The 27,097-nt window shown below is 35.5% G+C and overlaps 1 protein-coding gene, 1 non-coding gene and 1 pseudogene across 14 annotated transcripts in view; 2 read left to right on the forward strand and 1 right to left on the reverse strand.

Moving 5' to 3' along the window:
- Dnah12 (dynein axonemal heavy chain 12) overlaps positions 1–27,097 on the reverse strand; it is a 256,363-nt gene that overhangs the window by 118,673 nt on the left and 110,593 nt on the right. For 11 of the 13 annotated variants that reach the window (XM_058582183.1, XM_058582184.1, XM_058582182.1 and 8 more), the window contains 6 exons: positions 19,219–19,407; positions 17,099–17,250; positions 14,552–14,690; positions 6,579–6,745; positions 4,398–4,653; positions 742–1,041 (listed from right to left, as the gene is read on the reverse strand). In XM_058582183.1, the coding sequence (XP_058438166.1) occupies positions 742–1,041; positions 4,398–4,653; positions 6,579–6,745; positions 14,552–14,690; positions 17,099–17,250; positions 19,219–19,407 (1,203 nt within the window). Of the gene's footprint in view, positions 1–741; positions 1,042–4,397; positions 4,654–6,578; positions 6,746–14,551; positions 14,691–17,098; positions 17,251–19,218; positions 19,408–27,097 lie in introns of those variants that run through there. The other 2 variants (XM_058582189.1, XM_058582190.1) reach the window with 2 other exon arrangements.
- LOC124098251 (U6 spliceosomal RNA) lies at positions 20,715–20,821 on the forward strand. Its single transcript, XR_006853522.1, has one exon. It is a non-coding gene; the product is annotated as a U6 spliceosomal RNA (small nuclear RNA).
- Positions 21,122–23,374, forward strand: LOC124098143 (DCN1-like protein 1; annotated as a pseudogene).

Here is a 27,097-nt window from a genome sequence, read left to right on the forward strand (position 1 = left end):
TCTAGTCTGGAGGATCATCTTGGGTGACTCCCAATTATTATTTACTAAGGGATGGTACTATGTTACATATTTTATTATATCATTTAACTACTATCATACAAGGTTTTATCCTTTAAATAACTTCTGTTATATTCATTTCTCTGAAGATTAACTTCTTCAAAATAAACACCTATTCATAAGAAAAGCTGCAAGAATATGATCATTAAAAAGCAACATTTTGCTGGGTGGGTATGGTGGCACACAACAGTGACTTGGGAGGCTAAGGCAGGAAGATCGAAACTCTAAAGCCAGCCTTGGAAATTTAGTGAGATTCTGTTTAAAAATAAAAAATAAAGTCCAGGTATGGTGGTGCACACCTGTAATCCCAGCAGCTCAGGAGCCTAAAGCAGGAAGATTACGAGTTCAAAGCTAGCCTCAGCAACTTAATGAGGCCCTAAACAACTTAATGAGGCCCTAAGCAACTCAATGAGACCCTGTCTCAAAATAGAAATATAAAAAAGGGTCTGGGAATGTGGCTTAGTGGTTAAGCACCCCTGGGTTGAATCTGGAGTGCCAAAATAAAATATAAATAAATAAAGTTTTTAAAAAGGGTAGGAGATGTAGCTCATTGGTCGAGTTGCCCCTGGGTTCAAATACTGCAAAAAAAGCAATATTTTTTAAAAATAAATTAATTGATAAATACAATTCATGCAAATGTATTGCTTTAACTTGACATATTTTTTAATCACTACATATACTCACTGGTGCATTCTCTTTCCTCAAATGTAAAAAAACACCATCAAATGATTCTTTAAAATTGTCCTTTATAACAATTTTGATTAATTTGAACAACCAGTTTCTATCATCATCATTAATGAGGCGATCATAAAACACTCGGAGAACCTCATGCACAAACAGGCGGATCATAGTGTGCTTGCTCTCTACAGCATCTCTTTGAATGAGTAAACAGCCCCGGATGACGCGTGAAAAATCACGCAAGTTGAAAGTATAATGAGATTTTGCAGGAGTGGGCAAAAGATTTTCCATGGATCGTTTATATATCTGTATGCGAAAAAACACAACAAAGCAAAAATGAAAGGCTTATAATCAGTGAAAGTATAATGAATAATACAAGAAATATTTTATTTATCCTATCAGATTATATCATCCTGGAAAACTGTGTAGTACTAAGCCTAGCATAGCATGTTTCTTTTTTTCTATAGCTCTCAACCAGGCTTTATGAAGTTAAAGGAACTTCTGATACTAAGTCTACTTATATTTCCCAATTATTACAGTTGTGCCATTTAAAGATGAGTGACTGGGGTTAAATAGTTAAAAATTTAGTAGGAAGTGAAATTAGGTAATTCATTCTGAAACGTTCCAAATAAAGAGGATTAAATAATTTCCCATTGACTGATTCTTTCTCTTCCCTTCCCTTCTTTTACTGTTTGTCCTTCTATTCTTTCCTCTATTTTTACTGGTAGATTATGGAAAAGAAGTATATATTTGCTATCAATATTCTGTTAAGAAAGGTGATTTAAATCTTCTATAATATAGAAAGTCAAAGAAAAATATTTAAATTTGTATGCATTCTTTGGTTCATCCCCTTGTCCCAATTTCCACACATTGGTTGGTCTATAATGCTTCAAAGAGAGGAGAGAAAAAAAAGAAAGGAATCCTTTTTGTGTCTGACCTCCTTACCTTTCCAATAGAGGCCTGAAATATAAATATTATATTTTATAAATAGAAGCACTTTTCTTTATCAAAATAAATGTATTATTTGTGTAGTACTGTTACATGATATTATTCTGTTTCAAAATAAATACCCCTTTGCTCATAGCTTCTCTACTTTAGCAGCATAAATTTTCCACTGAAACAAAGAGAAAATAACCTTAAAAAGATACAGTATTCTCAGAAACTGATAGAATAAAGCTAGGGAATTTTTTGCCTCCTGTTGCAGTCATCCCAAAATGAACTCCACTTTATCAAGCTTCCAGAAAGCTTAGTTTGATGAGATTGCCACTGATTGCTTTAAATACTTTTTTCTTTTTACCATTAAATATGAGGCTGGCTTTGGCCTCTGTGCAGGGAGCTGTTCTTTGATCATATAGGAAGTCTTGTTTTCTACTCCCATGCTTTTATTTATCTATTATCTTTTCACTACTACTTCTAAGTTATGTATTATAAACTCCTTCCTTCCTTCCTTCCTTCCTTCCTTCCTTCCTTCCTTCCTTCCAAGACAAGCATGAAGAACAAGAGGGAAGACAGGAGAAAATTAACAAATACCACAGTAGAAACCTAACAACTGGGAAAATACCTATGATATGGCAGATACTGGTTCTGGATGAATTTCTTATAGGAATCTTGTGAAGTGGATATTATATCCCATTTTAGTGGTTAAAAAACTGAGCTTCTGAAAGGTCAAATTACTTGCTCAAGGTCAATCAGTCATGAAACAGTAGTCAAAGCTCAACCCTACTTAGATCCACTAATTTCAAAGCCTGTGATTTGTTTGCTGTTCTTAAATCTTCTCTGATAACAAAGATCAAAGTAGATGGCTAAGGAAAAATGTTTTTAAAAGGGTCAACATATTACCAAAAGTGATCTATATATTCAATGTAATCTCCATCAAAATACCAACAACATTCTTCACAGAACTAGAAAAAATAGTCCTAAAGAAGAATAAAAGACTCAGAATAGTCAAAGCAATTCTAAGCAACAAAAAAAAAAAAAAGAAAAGAAATGCTGGAGACATGCAGATTCCTGACTTCAAATTATAGTACAGAGCTATAATAACAAAAATTATATGGTACTGGCATAAAAAGAGACACATAGACCAGTGCAACCAAACAGAAGTCACAGAGACAAACCCACACAAGTACAGTCATCTGAATCCTTTATAAAGGTGCCAAAAACATGTTGGAGAAAAGACAGCCTTTTAAACAAACGATGCTGGCAAAACTGGATATCCATATGTGGAAGAATAATACTAGATCTCTATTTTTTACCCTGCACAAAAGTCAATGTAAAATGGATCAAGTACTAGAAATTAGACCAGAAACTCTGTGACTGCTAAAAGAATATGTAGGGTCAACAATCCAACCTATAGGCACAGACAACAGCTTCCTCTATGGAAGCTCAGGAAATAATACCAAGAATTAAAGAGTAGGAGAGCATTAAATTAGAAAGTTTCTGTACAACAAGGAAACAATTAAGAATGTGAAGAGAATCCACTGGGTGCGGTGGCCCATGCCTGTAATTCCAGTGGCTTGGAGGCTGAGGTAGAAGGATCGTGTGTTCAAAGCCAGCCTCAGCAAAAGCAAGGTGCTAAACAACTTGGTGGGACCCATATCTAAATAAAATACAAAATAGGGCTCGGGATGTGGCTCAGTGGTTGAGTCCCCTTGAGTTCAATTGCCATTAACCCCCACCAAAAAGAAAAAAAGAATGTGTAGAGAGAGAGTCTATAGAGTGGGAGAAAAATCTTTGCAATTTACTCTTCCAACAGAAGATTAATATCCAGAGTATAGAGAACTCAAAAAACTTAACACTGAAAAAACAAATAATCCAATCAATAAATGTGCAAATGAACTAAAAGATATGTTTCAAAAGAAGAAATACAAGTGGCCAACAAATATACGAAAAATGTTCAACATCTTTAGCAATCCAGGAAATGCAAATCCAAACTACACTGAGATTTCATCTCACTCCAGTTAGAATGGCAGCCATCACAAATATAAATAATAATAAATCCTGAAGAGGATGTGGGAGAAAGAAACACTTATATTGTTGGTATAATATAATCTCTATAGAAAACAATGTGCATTTTCCTCTAAAGACTAGGAATGGAAACCTCAAAAACCAGCTATATCAAGAATTAATAAAAGAGATAGCATCACTTCTCAGTATTTATCCTAAAATATTAAAATCAGCATAATATATAGATTGTACAAATTATGGAAGCAGCCTAGTGTCCATCAACAGATGAATGGATAAAGAAAATGTGGTATATATACTCCATGGAGTTAGCCATAAAGAAGAAATTATGTTGACTGCAGGAAAGTGGATAGAACTCGAGAGCTTATATTAAGCAAAATAAGCCAGATTCAGTAAGTCAAGGGTTATATGCTTTCTCTCATATGTTGAAGTTAGAGAGACAAAAAAGGGAAAAATAGAGGGGGAGCTCATGAAAATAGAGGGGATATCAATAGAGTAGAGGAAGGGAACCAAGGGAAGGGAGGAAGAGAGGGAAATGGGAAGTACTACTGAATTAAATAACCCAATTATATTGTTATATTGTGCGCATGTATGAGAATGTAACAACAAATCATAAAGCATCAATAAAATACAAAATATAAAAAGGCCAAATGAGGGAAATATGTAACACCAAAACAATTTATACTGCATTACTTTCTCACCTCCATAGTCCCACTGACTATTTGGTTCCCAGTTATAAAATACTCTGTAGGAAATTCACGAGTCCTGAGGTAGAATGCCACAATTGTTGAGAAGATTCGAACCATAGTTTCATCACTAAAAGAATTAATACTGCAGATGTTGAAATGTCGAAGAAAACGGGGAGTGACTGGATTTCTTCCACCACCTGGAGGACCCATGGCAGCAATCAGCTCTATATCAACCAGTGTGATTTTACTTGTGTCCTTAAGATCATACCTTATAAACACATAAAAATTTAAACAATCTGTTATAAATAAGATGGAATTAATATAGATATCCCTAGAAATTTAATCTGATTTTAGCTTCTATAAAAGGAATAATTTTACATATGCTTTAAGTAGGAGATAATCTTTTATTTGAAGTAGAATTTTATTTCTGCCTTCAATGACACTGATTCAATTACCCAGATTCTATGATGATGATTTTTCTATGATTCAATACAAAAGGCATGATCTATGAAAGAAATAATCAAAAAGCTGACTTCATTAAAATTAAAGCTTCTGGGGTTGCAGCTCAATAATGGAACACTTGCCTAGTATGTGTGAGGCACTGGGTTCAATTCTCAGCACAACGTATAAATAAATAAATAAAAATAAAAGTCCACTGACAACTAAAAATTATGGCCCTTCATCCTATCCTTCCATTTATTTCCTCCTACATTTCATTCCAATTTGACTCTCCATTTTTCCTTTTCTTTCTCCAAACCCAGAAACATGGATGAACGCTCCTACAACCTACTTGTAGCTAGATATAGGTAGGATGGCTTTATGTCCCACTTTACCTAGGACAAATCTAGTTTATGCTGGTTGTCCAGTAAATATTAATGACATCCTCCTTTTATTCTCAGAAATGTCCCAGTTTGAACCATGAATTATACAGTTGCCCTAGTTATGGTGATGTCCTGGCTTTCTTTTTCTCATATCAAATCTAATCTTCAGAATACATAAGATTGTCTAAATAGTACCTATATGTACTTTGTTATGCTAGAAAGAAATGAGCCAAAAGAAGACACAGAGGAAACTTAAAGGCACATTTTAAGTGAAAGATGGCAATCTGGAAGGATTATATACTGTATGATTCCAATTATATAACTGCTATAGTTTGGATCTTGAATATCCCACATAGGCCTATGTGTTAAAGTCTTGGCACCATTGGGAGGTGGTAGAAACTTTAAGAGGTGGGGTCTAGTGGGAGTTTTTCAGGTCACTGGGGACATGCTCTCAAAGAGGATTCTGGGACCCTCGTCTTTCCCTTATGGCTACCTAGCCATAAGTTGAATGGTTTTGCTCCCTACACACTCCCTGCCATAATGTGTTATTTCTGCAAGACTGAAAGCGAAAGGGTTAACTAACATGGACTGAAACCTCTAAAAATAAGAGAAAAAAAATCCTTGTTCTTTATAAGCTGATTATTCATATATTGTTAAAGCAACAAAAAGATGACTAAGTGGAAAAGGCTAAACTATGGAGATAATAAAAAGATTAGTTGTTGCCAGGTAGGGGGTGGTGAAAAACAGTACAGAAGACTTTTAAGGCAGTGATACTAATATATATGATATTATAATGATAGACACATGAAATTATACAGTTTCCAAACTCTTGAATGTACAACATGAAGAACAAGCACTAAGGTAAACTATGAACTTTGGGTGATAATTATTTGTCAATGTAAGCTTATCAACTGAACAAATGTACCACTCCAGTGGAAAATGTTGATAATGGGGGAGGCTAGCATATTTGGGAACAGAAATTATACAGACAATCTCTATACCTTCTTATTGCTTCATTATAAGTCTAAAACTCCTCTAAAATAATCTTCAAAAAAGATATACACTTGGGTATGGTGGCACACACCTATAATCCTAGCTACTTGGAAGAGTCGGGTGAGAAGATCACTTAAGCACAGTTCAAGGCCAGTCTAGACAACACAGAGAGATACCATCTCAAAAAAAGAAAGAAAAGAAACAAAAACAAACACAAGATATAGAAAATCCTTCCAAAACTTCTGTATAGGAAAATCTCATCAATGATCTTTTTCCTTAAATAACATAAAATGTACTATTTTGCTTTGAAAAACTAAAATATAAAAATGAGCAATTACTTCAGCATAGCTTACTTATTAAGGTGTCAGTTAATATTTACCAATTTCCACAGTCAAAAAACTGTCGTAATAATTCAATAGGAGGTTGAGCTCCATATTTCTCCAATGCAGGCATATTCATATCATCTATGAAAATTATACATTTCTTTCCCATAGGTGGTCCAAAAACTCCTTTGCGTCTCTTATCCAATCTAGTCATAATGATATTCTAAAGTTTTTAAAAGAAAGAGTGATATATTAACCTATAATCATATTACATATTTGTTATTATTATTATTGCTTATGTTAAATTACTATAAAGAAGGACTTATACTGCCAATATCCATGGGATTTTTATTAGTAGGAGATACCATTTATCTTTTTTGTTTGTTTGTTTTGCAATGTTTTATTCTCTTCCATTTTTATTACAACTACTTACAGTGAGTACAAAGGATGTCAGGAAAAAAGAAAGTTAATAATGAGAAACATAAATTTGTTTTCTTCTCTAATTCTCTTCTTTTTTTTTTCTTTTTATCTTGCTTTATTCTTAACAGCATTTCTTTTTTTTAAATTTTTTATTGTTGGCTGTTCAAAACATTACATAGTTCTTGATATATCATATTTCACACTTTGATTCAAGTGGGTTATGAACTCCCATTTTTACCCCATATACAGATTGCAGAATCACATCAGTTACACATCCATTGATTTACATATTGCCATACTAGTGTCTGTTGTGTTCTGCTGCCTTTCCTATCCTCTACTATCCCCCCTCCCCTCCCCTCCCCTCCCCTCTTCTCTCTCTGCCCCCTCTACTGACATTCATTTGTCCCCCTTGTATTATTTTTCCCTTTCCCCTCACTTCCTCTTGTATGTACTTTTGTATAACTCTGAGGGTCTCCTTCCATTTCCATGCAATTTCCCTTCTCTCTCCCTTTCCCTCCCATCTCTCATCCCTGTTTAATGTTAATCTTCTTCTCATGCTCTTCGACCCTACTCTGTTCTTAGTTACTCTCCTTATATCAAAGAAGACATTTGGCATTTGTTTTTTAGGGATTGGCTAGCTTCACTTAGCATAATCTGCTCTAATGCCATCCATTTCCCTGTAAATTCTATGATTTTGTCATTTTTTAATGCAGAGTAATACTCCATTGTGTATAAATGCCACATTTTTTTTATCCATTCGTCTATTGAAGGGCATCTAGGTTGGTTCCACAGTCTAGCTATTGTGAATTGTGCTGCTATGAACATCGATGTAGCAGTGTCCCTGTAGCATGCTCTTTTTAGGTCTTTAGGGAATAGACCGAGAAGGGGAATAGCTGGGTCAAATGGTGGCTCCATTCCCAGCTTTCCAAGAAATCTCCATACTGCTTTCCAAATTGGCTGCACCAATTTGCAGTCCCACCAGCAATGTACAAGTGTACCCTTTTCCCCACATCCTCGCCAGCACTTGTTGTTGTTTGACTTCATAATGGCTGCCAATCTAACTGGAGTGAGATGGTATCTTAGGGTGGTTTTGATTTGCATTTCTCTGACTGCTAGAGATGGTGAGCATTTTTTCATGTACTTGTTGATTGATTGTATGTCCTCCTATGAGAAGTGTCTGTTCAGGTCCTTGGCCCATTTGTTGATTGGGTTGTTTGTTCTCTTATTGTCTAATTTTTTGAGTTCTTTGTATACTCTGGATATTAGGGCTCTATCTGAAGTGTGCGGAGTAAAGATTTGTTCCCAGGATGTAGGCTCCCTATTTACCTCTCTTATTGTTTCTTTTGCTGAGAAAAAACTTTTTAGTTTGAGTAAGTCCCATTTGTTGATTCTAGTTATTAACTTTTGTGCTATGGGTGTCCTATTGAGGAATTTGGAGCCCGACCCCACAGTATGTAGATCGTAGCCAACTTTTTCTTCTATCAGACGGCGTGTCTCTGATTTGATATCAAGCTCCTTGATCCATTTTGAATTAACTTTTGTGCATGGCGAGAGAAACGGATTCAGTTTCATTTTGTTGCATATGGATTTCCAGTTTTCCCAGCACCATTTGTTGAAGATGCTATCCTTCCTCCATTGCATGCTTTTAGCCCCTTTATCAAATATAAGGTAGTTGTAGTTTTGTGGATTGGTTTCTGTGTCCTCTATTCTGTACCATTGGTCCACCCGCCTGTTTTGGTACCAGTACCATGCTGTTTTTGTTACTATTGCTCTGTAGTATAGTTTGAAGTCTGGTATCGCTATATCCCCTGATTCACACTTCCTGCTTAGCATTGTTTTTGCTATTCTGGGTCGTTTATTTTTCCATATGAATTTCATGATTGCTTTCTCTATTTCTACAAGAAATGCTGTTGGGATTTTGATTGGCATTGCATTAAACCTATAGAGAACTTTTGGTAATATCGCCATTTTGATGATGTTAGTTCTGCCTATCCATGAACAGGGTATATTTTTCCATCTTCTAAGATCTTCTTCTATTTCTCTCTTTAGGGTTCTGTAGTTTTCATTGTATAAGTCTTTCACCTCTTTTGTTAGGTTGATTCCCAAGTATTTTATTTTTTTTGAAGATATTGTGAATGGAGTGGTTGTCCTCATTTCCATTTCAGAGGATTTGTCGCTGATATACAGGAATGCCTTTGATTTATGCGTGTTGATTTTATATCCTGCCACTTTGCTGAATTCATTTATTAGCTCTAATAGTTTCTTTGTAGACCCTTTTGGGTCTGCTAGGTATAGAATCATGTCATCTGCAAATAGTGATAATTTAAGTTCTTCTTTTCCTATTTTGATGCCTTTAATTTCTTTCGTCTGTCTAATTGCTCTGGCCAGTGTTTCGAGAACTATGTTGAACAGAAGTGGTGAGAGAGGGCATCCCTGTCTTGTTCCAGATTTTAGAGGGAAGGCCTTCAATTTTTCTCCATTCAGAATGATGCTAGCCTGAGGCTAAGCATAGATTGCTTTTACAATATTGAGGTATGTTCCTGTTATCCCTAGTTTTTCTAGAGTTTTGAACATAAAGGGATGCTGTACTTTGTCAAATGCTTTTTCCGCATCTATCGAGATGATCATATGGTTCTTATTTTTAAGTCTATTGATGTGGTGAATAACATTTATTGATTTCCGTATATTGAACCAGCCTTGCATCCCAGGGATGAATCCTACTTGATCATGGTACACAATTTTTTTGATATGTTTTTGTATCCGATTCGCCAGAATTTTATTGAGGATTTTTGCATCTAGGTTCATTAGAGATATTGGTCTGTAGTTTTCTTTCTTTGAAGTGTCTTTGTCTAGTTTAGGTATCAGGGTGATGTTGGCCTCATAGAATGAATTTGGAAGTTCTCCCTCTTTTTATATTTCCTGAAGTAGCTTGAAAAGTATTGGTATTAGTTCCTCTTTAAAGGTTTTGTGAAACTCTGCTGTATACCCATCCGGTCCTGGGCTTTTCTTAGTTGGTAGTCTTTTTATGGTTTCTTCTATTTCCTCAATTGATATTGGTCTGTTTAGGTTGTCTATATCCTCCTGACTCAATCTGGGCAGATCATATGACTTAAGAAATTTATCGATGCCTTCACTATCTTCTAATTTACTGGAGTATAAGGATTCAAAATAATTTTTGATTATCTTCTGTATATCTGAAGTGTCTGTTGTGATATTGCCTTTTTCATCCCGTATGCTAGTAATTTGAGTTCTCTCTCTTCTTCTCTTCGCTAGCATGGCTAAGGGTCTGTCAATTTTGTTTATTTTTTCAAAGAACCAACTTTTAGTTTTGTCAATTTTTTCAATTGTTTCTTTTGTTTCGATTTCATTAATTTCAGCTCTGATTTTAATTATTTCTTGCCTTCTACTTCTTTTGCTGTTGTTTTGCTCTTCTTTTTCTAGGACTTTGAGATGAAGTATGAGATCATTTATTTGTTGGTTTTTCCTTTTTTTAAGGAATGAACTCCAAGCAATGAATTTTCCTCTTAGAACTGCTTTCAATGTGACCCATAGATTCCGATATGTTTTGTCTGTGTTTTCATTTATCTCTAAGAATTTTTTAATTTCCTCCTTGATGTCTTCTATAACCCATTGATCATTCAGTAACCTATTGTTCATTCTCCAAGTGATGTATTCTTTTTCCTTCCTTCTTTTAGCATTGATTTTCAGTTCCATTCCATTATGATCAGATAGGATGCATGGTATTATCTCTACTCCTTTATATTGTCTAAGAGTTGCCCTGTGACATAATATATGATCTATTTTTGAGAAGGATCCATGTGCTGCTGAGAAAAAAGTGTAACTGCTTGATGTTGGGTGGTATATTCTATATATGTCAATTAAGTCTAGGTTATTAATTGTGTTATTGAGTTCTATAGTTTCCTTATTCACCTTTTGTTTGGAAGATCTGTCCAGTGGCGAGAGAGGTGTGTTGAAGTCTCCCATGATTATTGTATGGTGGTCTATTAGACTCTTGAACTTGAGAAGAGTTTGTTTGATGAACATAGCTGCACCATTGTTTGGGGCATATATATTTATGATTGTTATGTCTTGTTGGTGTATGGTTCCCTTAAGCAGTATGTAGTGTCCCTCTTTATCCCTTTTGATTAACTTTGGCTTGATATATATTTTATTTGATATGAGTATGGACACTCCTGCTTGTTTCCAAAGTCTATATGAGTGATATGATTTTTCCCAACCTTTCACCTTCAGCCTATGTATGTCTTTTCCTATCAAATGCGTCTCCTGTAGGCAGCATATTGTTGGGTCTTGTTGTGTGATCCATTCTACTAGCCTGTGTCTCTTGATTGGTGAGTTTAAGCCATTAACATTTAGGGTTATTATTGAGATATGGGTTGTTCTTCCAGCCATATTTGTTTATTTATGTTACTAAACATGGTTTGTTTTCCTCTTTGATTATTTTTCCCCCCTTTACTGTCCTACCTCCCACTGTTGGTTTTCATTGTTATTTTCCATTTCCTCTTCCTGTAATGTTTTGCCAAGGATGTTTTGAAGAGATGGTTTTCTAGCTGCAAATTCTTTTAACTTTTTTTATCGTGGAAGGTTTTAATTTCATCTTCCATCCTGAAGCTTAATTTCGCTGGAAACACAATTCTTGGTTGGAACCCATTTTCTTTCAGTGTTTGAAATATGTTATTCCAGGATCTTCTAGCTTTCAGAGTCTGTGTTGAAAGATCAGCTGTTATCCTGATTGGCTTACCCCTAAATGTGATCTGCTTCCTTTCTCTTGTAGCTTTTAAAATTCTCTCCTTATTCTGTATGTTGGGCATCTTCATTATAATGTGTCTAGGTGTGGGCCTCTTATGATTTTGCACATTCGGCGTCCTGTAGGCTTCTAGGATTTGGGATTCTGTCTTGTTCTTCAAGTCTGGGAAGTTTTCTCGTATTATTTCATTGAATAGATTGCTCATTCCTTTGGTTTGAAACTCTGTCCCTTCCTGTATCCCAATGACTCTTAAATTTGGTCTCTTGATGTTATCCCATATTTCTTGGATGTTCTGCTCATGGTTTCTTAACAGTCTTGCTGAGCTGTCTATGTTCTTTTCAAGTTGAAATACTTTATCTTCATTGTCTGATGTTCTATCTTCTAAGTGTTCTACTCTGCTGGTAGTATTCTCAATTGAGTTTTTAAGTTGGTTTATTGATTCCTGCATTTCTAGGATTTCTGTTTGTTTGTTTTTTATAACCTCTATCTCCCTGTATAGTTGATCTTTTGCTTCTTGGATTTGTTTGTGTAATTCATTGTTGAAGTGATCTTTCATTGTCTGATTTTGCTGTCTGATGTCTTCCCTGAGACTCCAGATCATCTGAAGCATGTATATCCTGAATTCTTTATCTGACATTCCATCTGCTACAGCTATTACCTCTTCTAACGTTGAGTTGACCTGCATTGCTTGTGGTCCTTTCTTTCCTTGTCTCTTCATACTGTTCGCGTTCCTTTCTACTTGGTGAAACTGTTGTGCTATTGAATTGTCCCCCTATATATTTATATTGGTCTTGTATAGTTGCAAAGTCTCCCTCGCAGGCGCGGGCGGCGGCTCTGCCCCTCCTCCAATTAGGGCAATGTGCCTACCACGCTGGCAGGCCGCTGGGCCTGCTCTGCCGGTCGGTAGCAGGTCCGCCTACCTTGCAGGCGCGGGCGGCGGCTCTGTCCCTCTGCGGGCCGCTAGGCTTGTTCTGTCGGTGGTCCTAGTTCTGCCTACTTTGCAGGCGCAGGCAGCGGCACTGCCCCTCTGCAGGCCTCTGGGGCTGTTCTGCTAGTGGGTCGCAGGTCCGCCTACCTTGTAGGCGTGGGGGGGGGCGGCTCTACCCTTCCTCAGGCCACTGGGTCTGTTCTGTCGGTTGCAGGTCTGGCCTGTTCTGATGGTGGTCACAGTTCCGTCTACCTTGCAGGCGCGGGGGGAGGGGGCGGCTCTGCCTCTCAGCAGGCCGCTGGGCCTGCTCTGTGGGTGGTCACAGTTCCGTCTACCTTGCCGGCGCAGGGGGAGGGCGCGGCTCTGCCTCTCAGCAGGCCGCTGCTCCTCTTCTGCCGGTGGGTCGCCAGCCCGCCTACCTTGCAGGAGTGATTGGAAGCTCTGCCCCTCCGCGGGCCACTGGGCCTTTTCTGTTGGTGGTCACAGTTCCGCCTACCTTGCAGGCGCGGGGGGTGGGTGGCGGCTCTGCCCCTCAGCAGGCCGCTGGGCCTGCTCTGTGGGTGGTCACAGTTCCGTCTACCTTGCCGGCGCAGGGGGAGGGGGCGGCTCTGCCTCTCAGCAGGCCGCTGCTCCTCTTCTGCCGGAGGGTCGAAGGCCCGCCTACCTTGCATGAGTGATTGGAAGCTCTCCCATTTGTTTATCTTATCAAAGACTAACTCAACATAAAATCCTTATTGAACACTAGAAAAAAAAGGAGTTTAACAGTTTTTGTAAAGAAATAATGTTATCCATTATTATGTATGTGCTTCTTCTTCTTTATTCAAATTTAGGGTAATACTTCATAATATCATTCAAAGAATATTTATGGAAACCCTTTTTCACATTCAGAATTGTTACACAGATATTTATATATCATGCTTATATTGTACATGCATATATTTCTATACTGTTTTCCTCATTTTATATCCCAACATTAACTTAATATTTAAAAGCACTTATCTTTACAACCTCTATAAACTTTTTTTAAGAGAGAGAGAGAGAGAGAGAGAGAGAGAGAGAGAGAGAGAGAGAGAGAGGGAGAATTTTTAATATTTATTTATTTATTTTTAGTTTTTCGGCAGACACAACATCTTTGTTTGTATGTGGTGCTGAGGATCGAACCCGGGTGGCACGCATGCCAGGCAAGCACACTACCGCTTGAGCCACATTCCCAGCTCCAAACTTTTTATAGTTAATAGGAATGTAAATGTTTTCTTGTATTTCGTAATTTTGGAACTCTCTTGTCTATTGTAAACATGAATACTGAATTTATTATTTTAATTCAAATTAAGCTCCACAGTAAAGCAGCTTTACATTTGTCAGATTTGTGCAGTCAAGAGAATGTTATGAGCTTAAAACAAGAGAAATGGGGTCAGGTAAGAATGAATAGGCATAGATTTAGGAATGGATGCTAAAAGTGACAATTGAAAAGGTTTCATGAGTAGTTTCACCTTGTCATATTTAGGGGCCAAGGGTGGGATACACAACTACATATTCTTATTACACAAGGTCACATGATAGTCCATGTTTTAAAAGACCCAATGAGAAGCATATGCTCCTAAGACAACACAAGGAGTCTAGAAAGAACAACTGGAAGTTCTCTTATCTCTACCCACTACTGCCTGGTGTGTGTGGTTTATCTTTCTTTTATATTCCCTTCTCCAGTTAAGAAATCAATGTTTGCTTTTTCTCAGGCAAAAAAAAAAAAGAAAAGAAAAAAGTGACAATACTAAATAATACATTATTAACACAAAACTGTTCATTTTAACTTTATAGGAGATTTGTTCAGTTTCTCATTTGACATGAAATTTAAAACATTTATCAGATAAGGAAAAAATTTCATAGTTATAGACCCATGTTTCTGGTTTTAAACTAACCTGCACTTGATTGGCACTGGTCCGTGCTGAGAAATTAACATAAAAAGGGAAGTACTGGTCCTTTTCCAAGTGATTCATTAGTTTGTCTTTCACATACACTGATTTTCCAGTGCCTGTTGGACCCACAAAAAGCAGTGGCCTTTATGAAAATAATGAATATATCATTTAAAATGTAAGAAATTTGGAATATATTTTCACTGAAAGAAGCTGGAGTTAGTTGAAAACTTAAATCATAAATTATTCTTTATCTAAAAATTCACACTTTTATCTATAATTATTTTATTAAAGATTACTAAAATTAATGATTGGCATACATTTTTGCATAATGTTGCAGTGTCTAATAGTAATAAATTATTATTTAAACAGATTAATGTTAGTATGAACAAAACCACCCATAAACCCAGGCATGGTAGTGCATGTAATTCCAGCTATTTGAAAGGCTGAGATGGGAGTATTGCAAATTAGAAGCCAGTCTGGGCAATTTAGTGAGACCCCATATCATAACCATACCCCACACCCCAAAATGAAACACTCATAAAACAAATAATGATATGTTTGTTTGTTTTTTCATAAAAGAAAGTCTAAGTTTGTCTCCCCAGAAAGGTGATGTATTTGTACTTCAAATTTGGGGTAGAGACATAGGGTTGGCAGTGTGGAGAAGAATAATAAAGTGATAATGTTATAGGTTTAGGATTTTAAAAATTAAAAGCATAAAATTTTGGTGAAAATGAAATAACAGTGAATTCTCAAGCTAAATGTATATATGTATGTGTATACACACACACACACACACATACACACACACCTGTTAAGAGCATTTTTAAATCAATTCAATTACTAACTGAAATTATTTGTCTAAAAGAAAACTCTAGGAAATTCCTCCTTCAGTGAGACCTCAATCAGGGTTTCCCATTCTTGAATAAAATTTACTAATTTGAAAGGGGAAACAATCATATGAGTTTATGTTCACAAAACTAAGGAATTGAGAAATTGAAAAACTAAGTTTGAGAAATGTTGCAGTAAAATGAAATATTTTCACCTTGGTAATTTCTCACCATATAATACATAAAAATAAATGCAAAGGTTGGCACTGAAACTGAGCAGTACTCAGTTGTAAAAGGTTACCTAAGTGAGCCAAATTATGCTAATATTGAAGGAGGAACACCAAGTTAAAGTTCTTTTAGAACTACTATAGGGGATGGGGTTGTGGCTCAGTGGTAGAGTGCTTGCCCAGCATGTGTGAAGCACTGGGCTCAATTCTCAGCATCACATATAAATAAATGAATAAAATAAAGGTCCATCAACATCTAAAAAAATTTTTTTTTAAATACTATAGTCTTCAAATCCACTGCTGCATCTTATTAGTGTGTTAATAAAGAAGCAGAAACTTGACTACTATAACTCAAATATACTCAGTATTTTAATACATTTTTATACAAGTAATTTCCTCTGTAATTATGTACTTATTAATTTTAAAATATTTTTCTTGTTGTTGTTGTTTTGAGGTGGTTTCTCACTATGATGCCCAGGCTAGCCTTATCCTCCTATATTAGGCTCCCAAGACCTGCTACAAAGTTTTGACTATTAGCCTCTAAAGTTAAAAAAATGCAACTAGAGATACAAAACAGGGATAAAATAATTTTCCCCATAGCTATTTTCCTGTTTTTTTTAAAAACCAACATGAAAGTGCTACAAAATACACTCAGATGCAAGTTCTTTATTTAAAAATAACATGACATTTATAAAGTTTAAGTAGTATTGATGATAAGTTACACCTAATGTTTTAAAAGAAACTGAAAATATTATTTTAAAAGTTGGCATGGTGCCAGACATGGTAGTATATATCTAATCTTAGCTACTTGAGAGGCTGAGGCAGGAGAATCACAAATTCAAATCCAGCCTTAGCAACTTAACAAGACTCTGTCTCAAAATACAAAAGAAAGGGCTGGGGAGGTAGCTCAGTAGTGCAGTGCAGGGTTCAATCCCAAGTATTCCAAAAAAAAAAAAAAAAAAAAGTTGGTATAGATATGGCTACAGTAAATGTCTAGTCTCCTGACCAGTTTTATATACTATTTTTTGATGTATTATTCTGATTAAAATCTGAGTTTGTAATATTCATATTAAGCTATGGAATCAGAACCAGCATAGAACATATTTTAAAAAATGCTAAGTGTAATGGAAGAATGTGGATCATCATCAGTTTGATATCAAAGATATCTTAGATATCAAAATGAACTATAACTAAGCTATAATGTATAACTTTTCACAATAACATTGCAACTGGCTTTTAGTCATCTGTTACAAACAAGAGAAATACAAGGTGACTCACAAGATAACAAATATGATGGCAGATGTTGGAGTACACAATAGGAAACCTGAATTCTAGGTTTGCCAATAGCACAGATGTCACTTTAGGCATACAATTAGTCCCCTAGGATCTCGGTTACCTGAAATTGGATAACCTCAGAGTTTACTTTAAAAATTGCTGTAATTGTATTAGAATGAACTGTTACATTTAAAATTCATGTATATAATAGGGTTCCTTACTTTGCATAGGTAATACTCAAATCCATTAGAAATGTATATCTAATTGTGTCCATCGTAGGGACTATGATATCTTGAATCTTGATGCGCTTATCTTCTAAATCAGTACTTTTAATTAATTCATTCCAATGGAGCCATCGACCTCGGTTTTTCAACTACAAGAGAATATATTTCAAAATATTATAACAATGCAACTGCTATACCCAAAAGGCTCTTTAGTTTTAGAAGCACACAGTGGAACACACCTGTGATCCCAGCTACTTGGGAAGCTGTGGCTGGAAAAGTCCAAGTTCAAGGCTAGCCTGGGCAATTTAGCAAGACCTTGTCTCCAAAATAAAATACAAAGACTGGGATGTAGCTTAGTGATACCCTGTATTCAATTTTCAGTACCACAAAAGTCAAAACAAGACAAAACAAAAAAAACTTCTGATCTTTTCCTCTTTTTATGGAAATATTAGATTTGTATAAAAGAATATAAGTAATAAAGCAGATTAATAATATAAATACCCATGAATCTACCACCCAGTTTAAGATATATATTTTTCTTTAGACTTTTCTTTTTAAATGATAATCTGAAAAATGTAACGTTACTTTATTACTATTTTAACATATCTAGAATTCCAAATATATTTGCCTTTATGTCCTCTTAAACACTCTAATCTCCCCCCAAATCCTTTAAGATATCAATTTGCATTTATTTTTAAAATTTTTTTTATTTTTTTAATATATTTTTTTTTGTTTGTTTTCGGCAGACACAACATCTTTGTTTGTATGTGGTGCTGAGGATTGAACCCGGGCCGCACGTATGCCAGGCGAGCGCGCAACCTCTTGAGCCACATCCCCAGCCCTCAATTTGCATTTAAATGCCACATATTTATCTGAAAGCCACTATAATGTACCTCTAGTTAGAATTTTCTGCATTTTGAGACCATGTTTTTCATATTTTGAGTAAACAAGCAATAATCTAAAAACATCACTTTAATTCTCTATATTTGTTTCTATAAAATTATTCTCTTTGGCATTTTGATACTGGCTGATAGTCTAACAGGACATATCAGCATGGTGGAACTAATTGTTAAAATACTGAAATTCTTCTGAACCACTGGCTGAATGAGTTATTGTGCTGACACAATTAAGTGCTTTTCCATCTGCACCATTTCTACCCATTATTTTCTTCTTCATGTTGTCTTTCTCCCTGGAGACTACCAGGCTTTCCACTGTCAAGTAATAATAAAAGGACTCTTACCTGGCAAAGTAGCAGAAGCCTAGGATCTTGCTCTGGTGTTATAGCTGGCTCTAAGAATCTTTTCCTATTTTCTAGTCGTTTATATATGTCTATGACACATGTATATCTGGTGGTCATTTTTCAAATTTGGGTAAACATTTCTTTAGTAATTCATTATTTTAAGTTTTAGCTTTTATTTTCATCAAAGTTATATAAACACATATTTTAGAGACAAAAGATTTACAAGAAAAACAGTAGTTCCCTCCTCCCATTTTCCCCTCCAGTGGCAACTACCTTTACCTCTTTAATCCAGCCATTTTGATATTTACCTTCGATTCTTAAAAGAACATGCTGGCATTACTACCTCTTGGTTTTTCACTTTTAGTGAGTACTTCATTGACTTCTCTCTCTGACTACTGAGATTGAAACTCTTTCTGGTCATATTCTTAAATTTCTGTGTCAGCATATTTTGAGGGAAGGAGTCCCACACTGTTGTTGGTCTGCCAAACTGGGTTCAAGTTCTGGCTCTGCTAGCCACTTACCTTTCAAAGTTTCTATAATTTAGGTAAAATTAGAATTAAGGCTCTATCAAGATCTTCTGGATTGTGAAATAAAATTTGTATGAATAAAATGATGTTTAAATACTTACTATTTAAAAGAATCCTTTTGTGGATTCTTTTTATATAAAGTGGAATAGTAAATTAAAATTAAACATGAAATTATATGATATTATTAAAGCAAATCTATACTACCAACAAGTTATAGAACAAGAAATAAAGCGATGAAAAAGCTTACCTCAAGAATCTAAATCACACTGGGATAGAAAATCAGGAGCTTTGTCTACTGATTCAAGACACTATGTTTTATATCTTATCATAATAAACATTTTATGTCATACCTCATACATGTAGTCATAGACCAGGCCTTTTTCTTCAAATTGGCATTCCCATTTACCCACACCATCTGGCACTGGGTATTTTTCATTTTTGCCCATTATAAGTGATCTTATGAAAGAATCAAAATTAAGACGACTATCTGTATCACAACCTCCTCCAATGGACCATATTAAAGAGAATATAAAGCAAGCCTGTTGATGAAAAAAAATTAAAAGAAATTTAAAGAAAAACTTAACTAAAATTTAACATACCAGGACTTGCTCAAACTAGTTGGTCACAGATATGAATAAAGTACAATGAAGCACAGCTAAGCTATATGAAGAGTCATTTCTCTGGCAATATTTATGAAAAATTCAAATGCCCATACTAAATTACCTAGGAATTTAACTTTATCTTCAAATATATTCCTGCCTGTGAAAATGCACAATAATTGTGATTGCAGCACTATTTGTAAATGACAAAAGATCAGAAACAACCCAAATGTTCTTCAACAGGGGTTATGTTTAATATTATGCTACACATACTAACATATATGTAGCTCTTAAAAAACAAAGTGACTCTTAAGTACTGATATGAAACAAACTCCAAGACACATTTTGAGAATACAAAAGAAGTATATGCATAAAATACCTCTAGTAAGCTACAGAGGAATGAAATGAAACAGACTCTGAAATTAGGGCAACTTCTTGATACCTGTTTTTCAGCATCCTGTACTTCCTCAGACTGAGAGAAGAGGCTAAAGGGCAGCCTCTCACTTCCCTGCCCTGTCCTACCACCTCAACCTGCTGGAAGCCAGGAAACCTTAGACTTGAATGTTTCTGATGAACACAGGCTAGCTATATCTACACATTTATGTTTTCTACCTTTGTCCTGCTCTGCCTTCTAAAAGTTTTTTGTATTGCTGAACTCCCCAGAGATGGAGATTTGAAACTGAAAGATTTCTTCCATATTCTTCAAAGCTGGCTTTGAATAAACCAAATTTCCTGCCAAAGTTCTCTGAGTTTTTAGTGGAGTGACAAGTAATTATTTTGTAAAAGGTAATACTGATGTGTATGGAAGAATGTTAGATATTAGTCCTGCGAAAAATAGTTCCAAGCCTGGGGGTAGGGAGAAGGGATAGATAAATTATACTTCAAAGATATCTGTTCAGGGCTGGAGTTGTGGCTCAGTGGTAAAGCACTTGCCTGACATGTGTGAGGCCCTGGGTTCGGTCCTCAGCACCACATATAAATAAATAAAGTAAAAGATCCATTGACAACTAAAAATATTTTTTAAAAGTATATCTGTTCAATTTTTTTCTGAAGTGGAGGTATGTAACAATAACAAGGGAGGCAGAAAGGAAGAAGTTATGGTTATCAGGAAACCTTGGAATGTGAGATGTCTAAGGTAGAATATTTTCTGTGACAACAAAGTGAATGGAAAACAACAGGAGGGAACTGCTATGACCATAGAGTAAGAGGACAGCAGAAAACCTCAAGGCATTAAGAATGCAGTGGCAGTCCTCCTTTGGCAGCACATATTAATAAAATTAGAATGATACAGAGATGATTAGCATGGCCCCTGCACAAGGATGATATGTGAATTCTTGAAGTGTTCCATATTATTGCAATTATGAAAATGACTAACATATAGAATAAGAATAAAATTTTAAAGGCTGTCAGAAACTTTCCATGATAAACAAAAGTTAAAAGAACTAGAAGAAAAAGTAGGCCCAACTCTCTAACATGCCGGCTTGGGAACCAAATTCCTCAACAATACTCCTAAAGTAAAAGAAGTAAAATCAAGAATCAATGACTAGAATGGTATCCAACTGAAAAGCTTCTTCACAGCAAAAGAAACAATCAAGAATGTGTACAATTCGCTGCGGAGCCGGAGGAGGAGGGGAGAGGCCTGGAGGACACCAACATGAACAAGTTGAAATCATCGCAGAAGGATAAAGTTCGTCAGTTTATGATCTTCACACAATCTAGTGAAAAAACAGCAATCCTCAAGATGAAAATAAAATTGGAATAGATGGTATACAGCAGTTCTGTGATGACCTCGCACTTGATCCAGCCAGCATTAGTGTGTTGATCATTGCATGGAAGTTCAGAGCAGCAACACAGTGCGAGTTCTCCAAACAGGAGTTCATGGATGGCATGACAGAATTAGGATGTGACAGCATAGAAAAACTAAAGGCCCAAATACCCAAGATGGAACAAGAATTGAAAGAACCAGGACGATTTAAGGATTTTTACCAGTTTACTTTTAATTTTGCAAAGAATCCAGGACAAAAAGGATTAGATCTAGAAATGGCCATTGCCTACTGGAACTTAGTGCTTAATGGAAGATTTAAATTCTTAGACTTATGGAATAAATTTTTGTTGGAACATCATAAACGATCAATACCAAAAGATACTTGGAATCTTCTTTTAGACTTCAGTACAATGATTGCAGATGACATGTCTAATTACGATGAAGAAGGAGCATGGCCTGTTCTCATTGATGACTTTGTGGAATTTGCACACCCTCAAATTGCTGGGACAAAAAGTACAACAGTTTAGCACTAAAGGAACCTTCTAGAATGTACATAGTCTGTACAATAAATACAACGGAAAATTGCACAGTCGATTTCTGCTGGCTGGACTGAACTGAAGATCAATCCTCACAATTCAAACTGAGGGTTGAGACAAAACTTTAAGGATACATCTTGGACCATATCGTATTTCATTCTTCTAATGGTGGTTTGGGCTTGTCTTCTAGTCTGGGCCGCTCTAAACATTTATAATTCCAACGTTGTGGATTTCATCTTATATCTGTGGACCATCCTAGTTTATTCTCCCATAAGTCTTAGAAGCTTTATGGTGATTATTTTGAGGTTTCCATTCTCGCATAAAGCACAATGCTGTCTTCATCAGAAAACAGTTTGGCATAAGAATTAAACATAATGAACATCACAAACAATTTATAAGAACTTCTTAAATATATGCTTTGGGCTAGTTGCAAAGACTATGCTGATAGCACTTCCAATGAGAGTGATATATTTAAGTGTACTGGATCTGAAATGGTGTTTTGGTTTGGGGGGATATTTTTTTTTCCTGACAAATCACATGTGTTGTTGATGTGCGTAGAGAATCTGATGAAAGAAACGTCAAAATAACCAACGTGAAAAATTTTTAGGATAACTTGGTGCCTACCTGAAAAATGTGTTTCAGACTCATAATTTCAAAAAGGTTTCACAGAACTAGTCTGCATTTAACTTTACCCATGTTTATATATAATGGTCCTACAGGGAGCTTTTATTTAGAAAATGTCTGCATAATGTTAGATTCCACTCTTATCTACATTATGCGCTACATAATTAGATTTCATTATGCTTTTGAAATGCTTATATGCCTATCAATAAGTTAAACTATTTAATTTGTTTTGAATGTTTTGGGTTGCCACACAATACAATATTCTAAATTTAGGCATAAGGGTTTTTGGTTTTGTTTTTGTTTTTTTCTTTCTGGTCATCGCACTATGGAACACAAATGAAATTCTTTTAATTTATAAAAAGATAGTAGGAATTAAATTTTGGAAATGGTTGTGATGAGCCATGAAGTTCAATCTATATAATATAGGTACTGCTCTTTCAGAAAAGTAGTCCATTTTTGATGACTTCTTATTTTGTTGAAATTGCTTTAACTGCTAATCACTGTGGTTGCCAAATATTTACTTCAGGAGCAAAGATTTTCAAACAAGCATGTACTTGATGCAAAATACCAATCTGGCTTCTATTTTTGTAAACTAGTCTTTTTACTGTTTTTCTTTCACTCAAATTAGTTCAGTTTTCACATCAAAGCAGAATACTCTCTTGTATGCATTTTTTTTTATTACAAGACCCATGAACTGCTTTCCTGCTGAAAGTGCTCATTTCTCTGCTTATTTACTGACATGTGAAGAAGGGTTTATTGGTTTCTTAAACATTTCCGTAAGGCATGTTAAAAATGCTGAACTTCAAACGTTAGATGACTGTGGTCTCTTAATAGGAACAGATATTGCTTGGTATTTCCAGGTACTCTCTAAGGTCTAGTATTAAAAAAGGAATGTATGTATGTACTTCAGAATAGCAGTACGTTTTATGCAGATGTGGAAATGATTTTAAGAAACAATGACATTAAAACTGCTTTTTATTTACATGATTTGGAAATTGACTAAAAAGCTTATCCCATAGATATTATATTAATATTCCAATCATAACTTTAATTGAAGAATGTAAGTCTGCAGAAAGAAGAATTATAAAATTTCTGTTCAGGTTACAAGAATTGGTTATTATAAAAGAAAAACAAAAGAAGGAAAAGAATCCTGCTGTTTTCAGTATTTCCTGATTTAATTTTTGTAAATATGAAGAGGAACTTCAATTATGAAAAAATTTTAAATGATACATATATGTGTTTTCTGTCTTAAAGATTCAAGTTTTATTTTCTGTCTTAAAGATTTCAAGTTATGTTAAAACCAACAGTGGGAGGTAGGACAGTAAAGGGGGGGGGAAATAATCAAAGAGGAAAACAAACAATGTTTAGTAACAGAAATAAACAAATATGGCTGGAAGAACAACCCATATCTCAATAATAACCCTAAATGTTAATGGCTTAAACTCACCAATTAAGAGACACAGGCTAGTAGAATGGATCACACAACAAGACCCAACAATATGCTGCCTACAGGAGACGCATTTGATAGGAAAAGACATACATAGGCTGAAGGTGAAAGGTTGGGAAAAATCATATCACTCATATGGACTTCGGAAACAAGCAGGCGTGTCCATACTCATATCAAATAAAATAGATTTCAAGCCAAAGTTAATCAAAAGGGATAAAGAGGGACACTACATACTGCTTAAGGGAACCATACACCAACAAGACATAACAATCATAAATATATATGCCCCAAACAATGGTGCAGCTATGTTCATCAAACAAACTCTTCTCAAGTTCAAGAGTCTAATAGACCACCATACAATAATCATGGGAGACTTCAACACACCTCTCTCGCCACTGGACAGATCTTCCAAACAAAAGGTGAATAAGGAAACTATAGAACTCAATAACACAATTAATAACCTAGACTTAATTGACATATATAGAGTATACCACCCAACATCAAGCAGTTACACTTTTTTCTCAGCAGCACATGGATCCTTCTCAAAAATAGATCATATATTATGTCACAGGGCAACTCTTAGACAATATAAAGGAGTAGAGATAATACCATGCATCCTATCTGATCATAATGGAATGGAACTGAAAATCAACGCTAAAAGAAGGAAGGAAAAAGCATACATCACTTGGAGAATGAACAATAGGTTACTGAATGATCAATGGGTTATAGAAGACATCAAGGAGGAAATTAAAAAATTCTTAGAGATAAATGAAAACACAGACACAACATATCGGAATCTATGGGTCACATTGAAAGCAGTTCTAAGAGGAAAATTCATTGCTTGGAGTTCATTCCTTAAAAAAAGGAAAAACCAACAAATACATGATCTCATACTTCATCTCAAAGTCCTAGAAAAAGAAGAGCAAAACAACAGCAAAAGAAGTAGAAGGCAAGAAATAATTAAAATCAGAGCTGAAATTAATGAAATCGAAACAAAAGAAACAATTGAAAAAATTGACAAAACTAAAAGTTGGTTCTTTGAAAAAATAAACAAAATCGACAGACCCTTAGCCATGCTAGCGAAGAGAAGAAGAGAGAGAACTCAAATTACTAGCATACGGGATGAAAAAGGCAATATCACAACAGACACTTCAGATATACAGAAGATAATCAAAAACTATTTTGAATCCTTATACTCCAATAAATTAGAAGATAGTGAAGGCATCGATAAATTTCTTAAGTCATATGATCTGCCCAGATTGAGTCAGGAGGATATAGACAACCTAAACAGACCAATATCAATTGAGGAAATAGAAGAAACCATAAAAAGACTACCAACTAAGAAAAGCCCAGGACCGGATGGGTATACAGCAGAGTTTTACAAAACCTTTAAAGAGGAACTAATACCAATACTTTTCAAGCTACTTCAGGAAATATAAAAGGAGGGAGAACTTCCAAATTCATTCTATGAGGCCAACATCACCCTGATACCTAAACCAGACAAAGACACTTCAAAGAAAGAAAACTACAGACCAATATCTCTAATGAACCTAGATGCAAAAATCCTCAATAAAATTCTGGCGAATCGGATACAAAAACATATCAAAAAAATTGTGTACCATGATCAAGTAGGATTCATCCCTGGGATGCAAGGCTGGTTCAATATACGGAAATCAATAAATGTTATTCACCACATCAATAGACTTAAAAATAAGAACCATATGATCATCTCGATAGATGCGGAAAAAGCATTTGACAAAGTACAGCATCCCTTTATGTTCAAAACTCTAGAAAAACTAGGGATAACAGGAACATACCTCAATATTGTAAAAGCAATCTATGCTAAGCCTCAGGCTAGCATCATTCTGAATGGAGAAAAATTGAAGGCATTCCCTCTAAAATCTGGAACAAGACAGGGATGCCCTCTCTCTCCACTTCTCTTCAACATAGTTCTCGAAACACTGGCCAGAGCAATTAGACAGACGAAAGAAATTAAAGGCATAAAAATAGGAAAAGAAGAAATTAAATTATCACTATTTGCAGATGATATGATTCTATATCTAGCAGACCCAAAAGGCTCTACAAAGAAACTATTAGAGCTAATAAATGAATTCAGCAAAGTGGCAGGATTTAAAATCAACACGCATAAATCAAAGGCATTCCTGTATATCAGCGACAAATCCTCTGAAATGGAAATGAGGACAACCACTCCATTCACAATATCTTCAAAAAAAATAAAATACTTGGGAATCAACCTAACAAAAGAGGTGAAAGACTTATACAATGAAAACTACAGAACCCTAAAGAGAGAAATAGAAGAAGATCTTAGAAGATGGAAAAATATACCCTGTTCATGGATAGGCAGAACTAACATCATCAAAATGGCGATATTACCAAAAGTTCTCTATAGGTTTAATGCAATGCCAATCAAAATCCCAACGGCATTTCTTGTAGAAATAGAGAAAGCAATCATGAAATTCATATGGAAAAATAAAAGACCCAGAATAGCAAAAACAATGCTAAGCAAGAAGTGTGAATCAGGCGGTATAGCGATACCAGACTTCAAACTATACTACAGAGCAATAGTAACAAAAACAGCATGGTACTGGTACCAAAACAGGCGGGTGGACCAATGGTACAGAATAGAGGACACAGAAACCAATCCACAAAACTACAACTACCTTATATTTGATAAAGGGGCTAAAAGCATGCAATGGAGGAAGGATAGCATCTTCAACAAATGGTGCTGGGAAAACTGGAAATCCATATGCAACAAAATGAAACTGAATCCGTTTCTCTCGCCATGCACAAAAGTGAATTCAAAATGGATCAAGGAGCTTGATATCAAATCAGAGACCCGCCGTCTGATAGAAGAAAAAGTTGGCTACGATCTACATTCGGTGGGGTCGGGCTCCAAATTCCTCAATAGGACACCCATAGCACAAAAGTTAATAACTAGAATCAACAAATGGGACTTACTCAAACTAAAAAGTTTTTTCTCAGCAAAAGAAACAATAAGAGAGGTAAATAGGGAGCCTACATCCTGGGAACAAATCTTTACTCCGCACACTTCAGATAGAGCCCTAATATCCAGAGTATACAAAGAACTCAAAAAATTAGACAATAAGAGAACAAACAACCCAATCAACAAATGGGCCAAGGACCTGAACAGACACTTCTCAGAGGAGGACATACAGTCAATCAACAAGTACATGAAAAAATGCTCACCATCTCTAGCTGTCAGAGAAATGCAAATCA

Source organism: Marmota monax, unplaced genomic scaffold (assembly GCF_021218885.2).
Source record: "Marmota monax isolate L192 unplaced genomic scaffold, Marmota_monax_Labrador192_F-V1.1 WCK01_AAM20220418_F8-fsc00042, whole genome shotgun sequence".
Lineage (NCBI taxonomy): Eukaryota > Metazoa > Chordata > Mammalia > Rodentia > Sciuridae > Marmota > Marmota monax.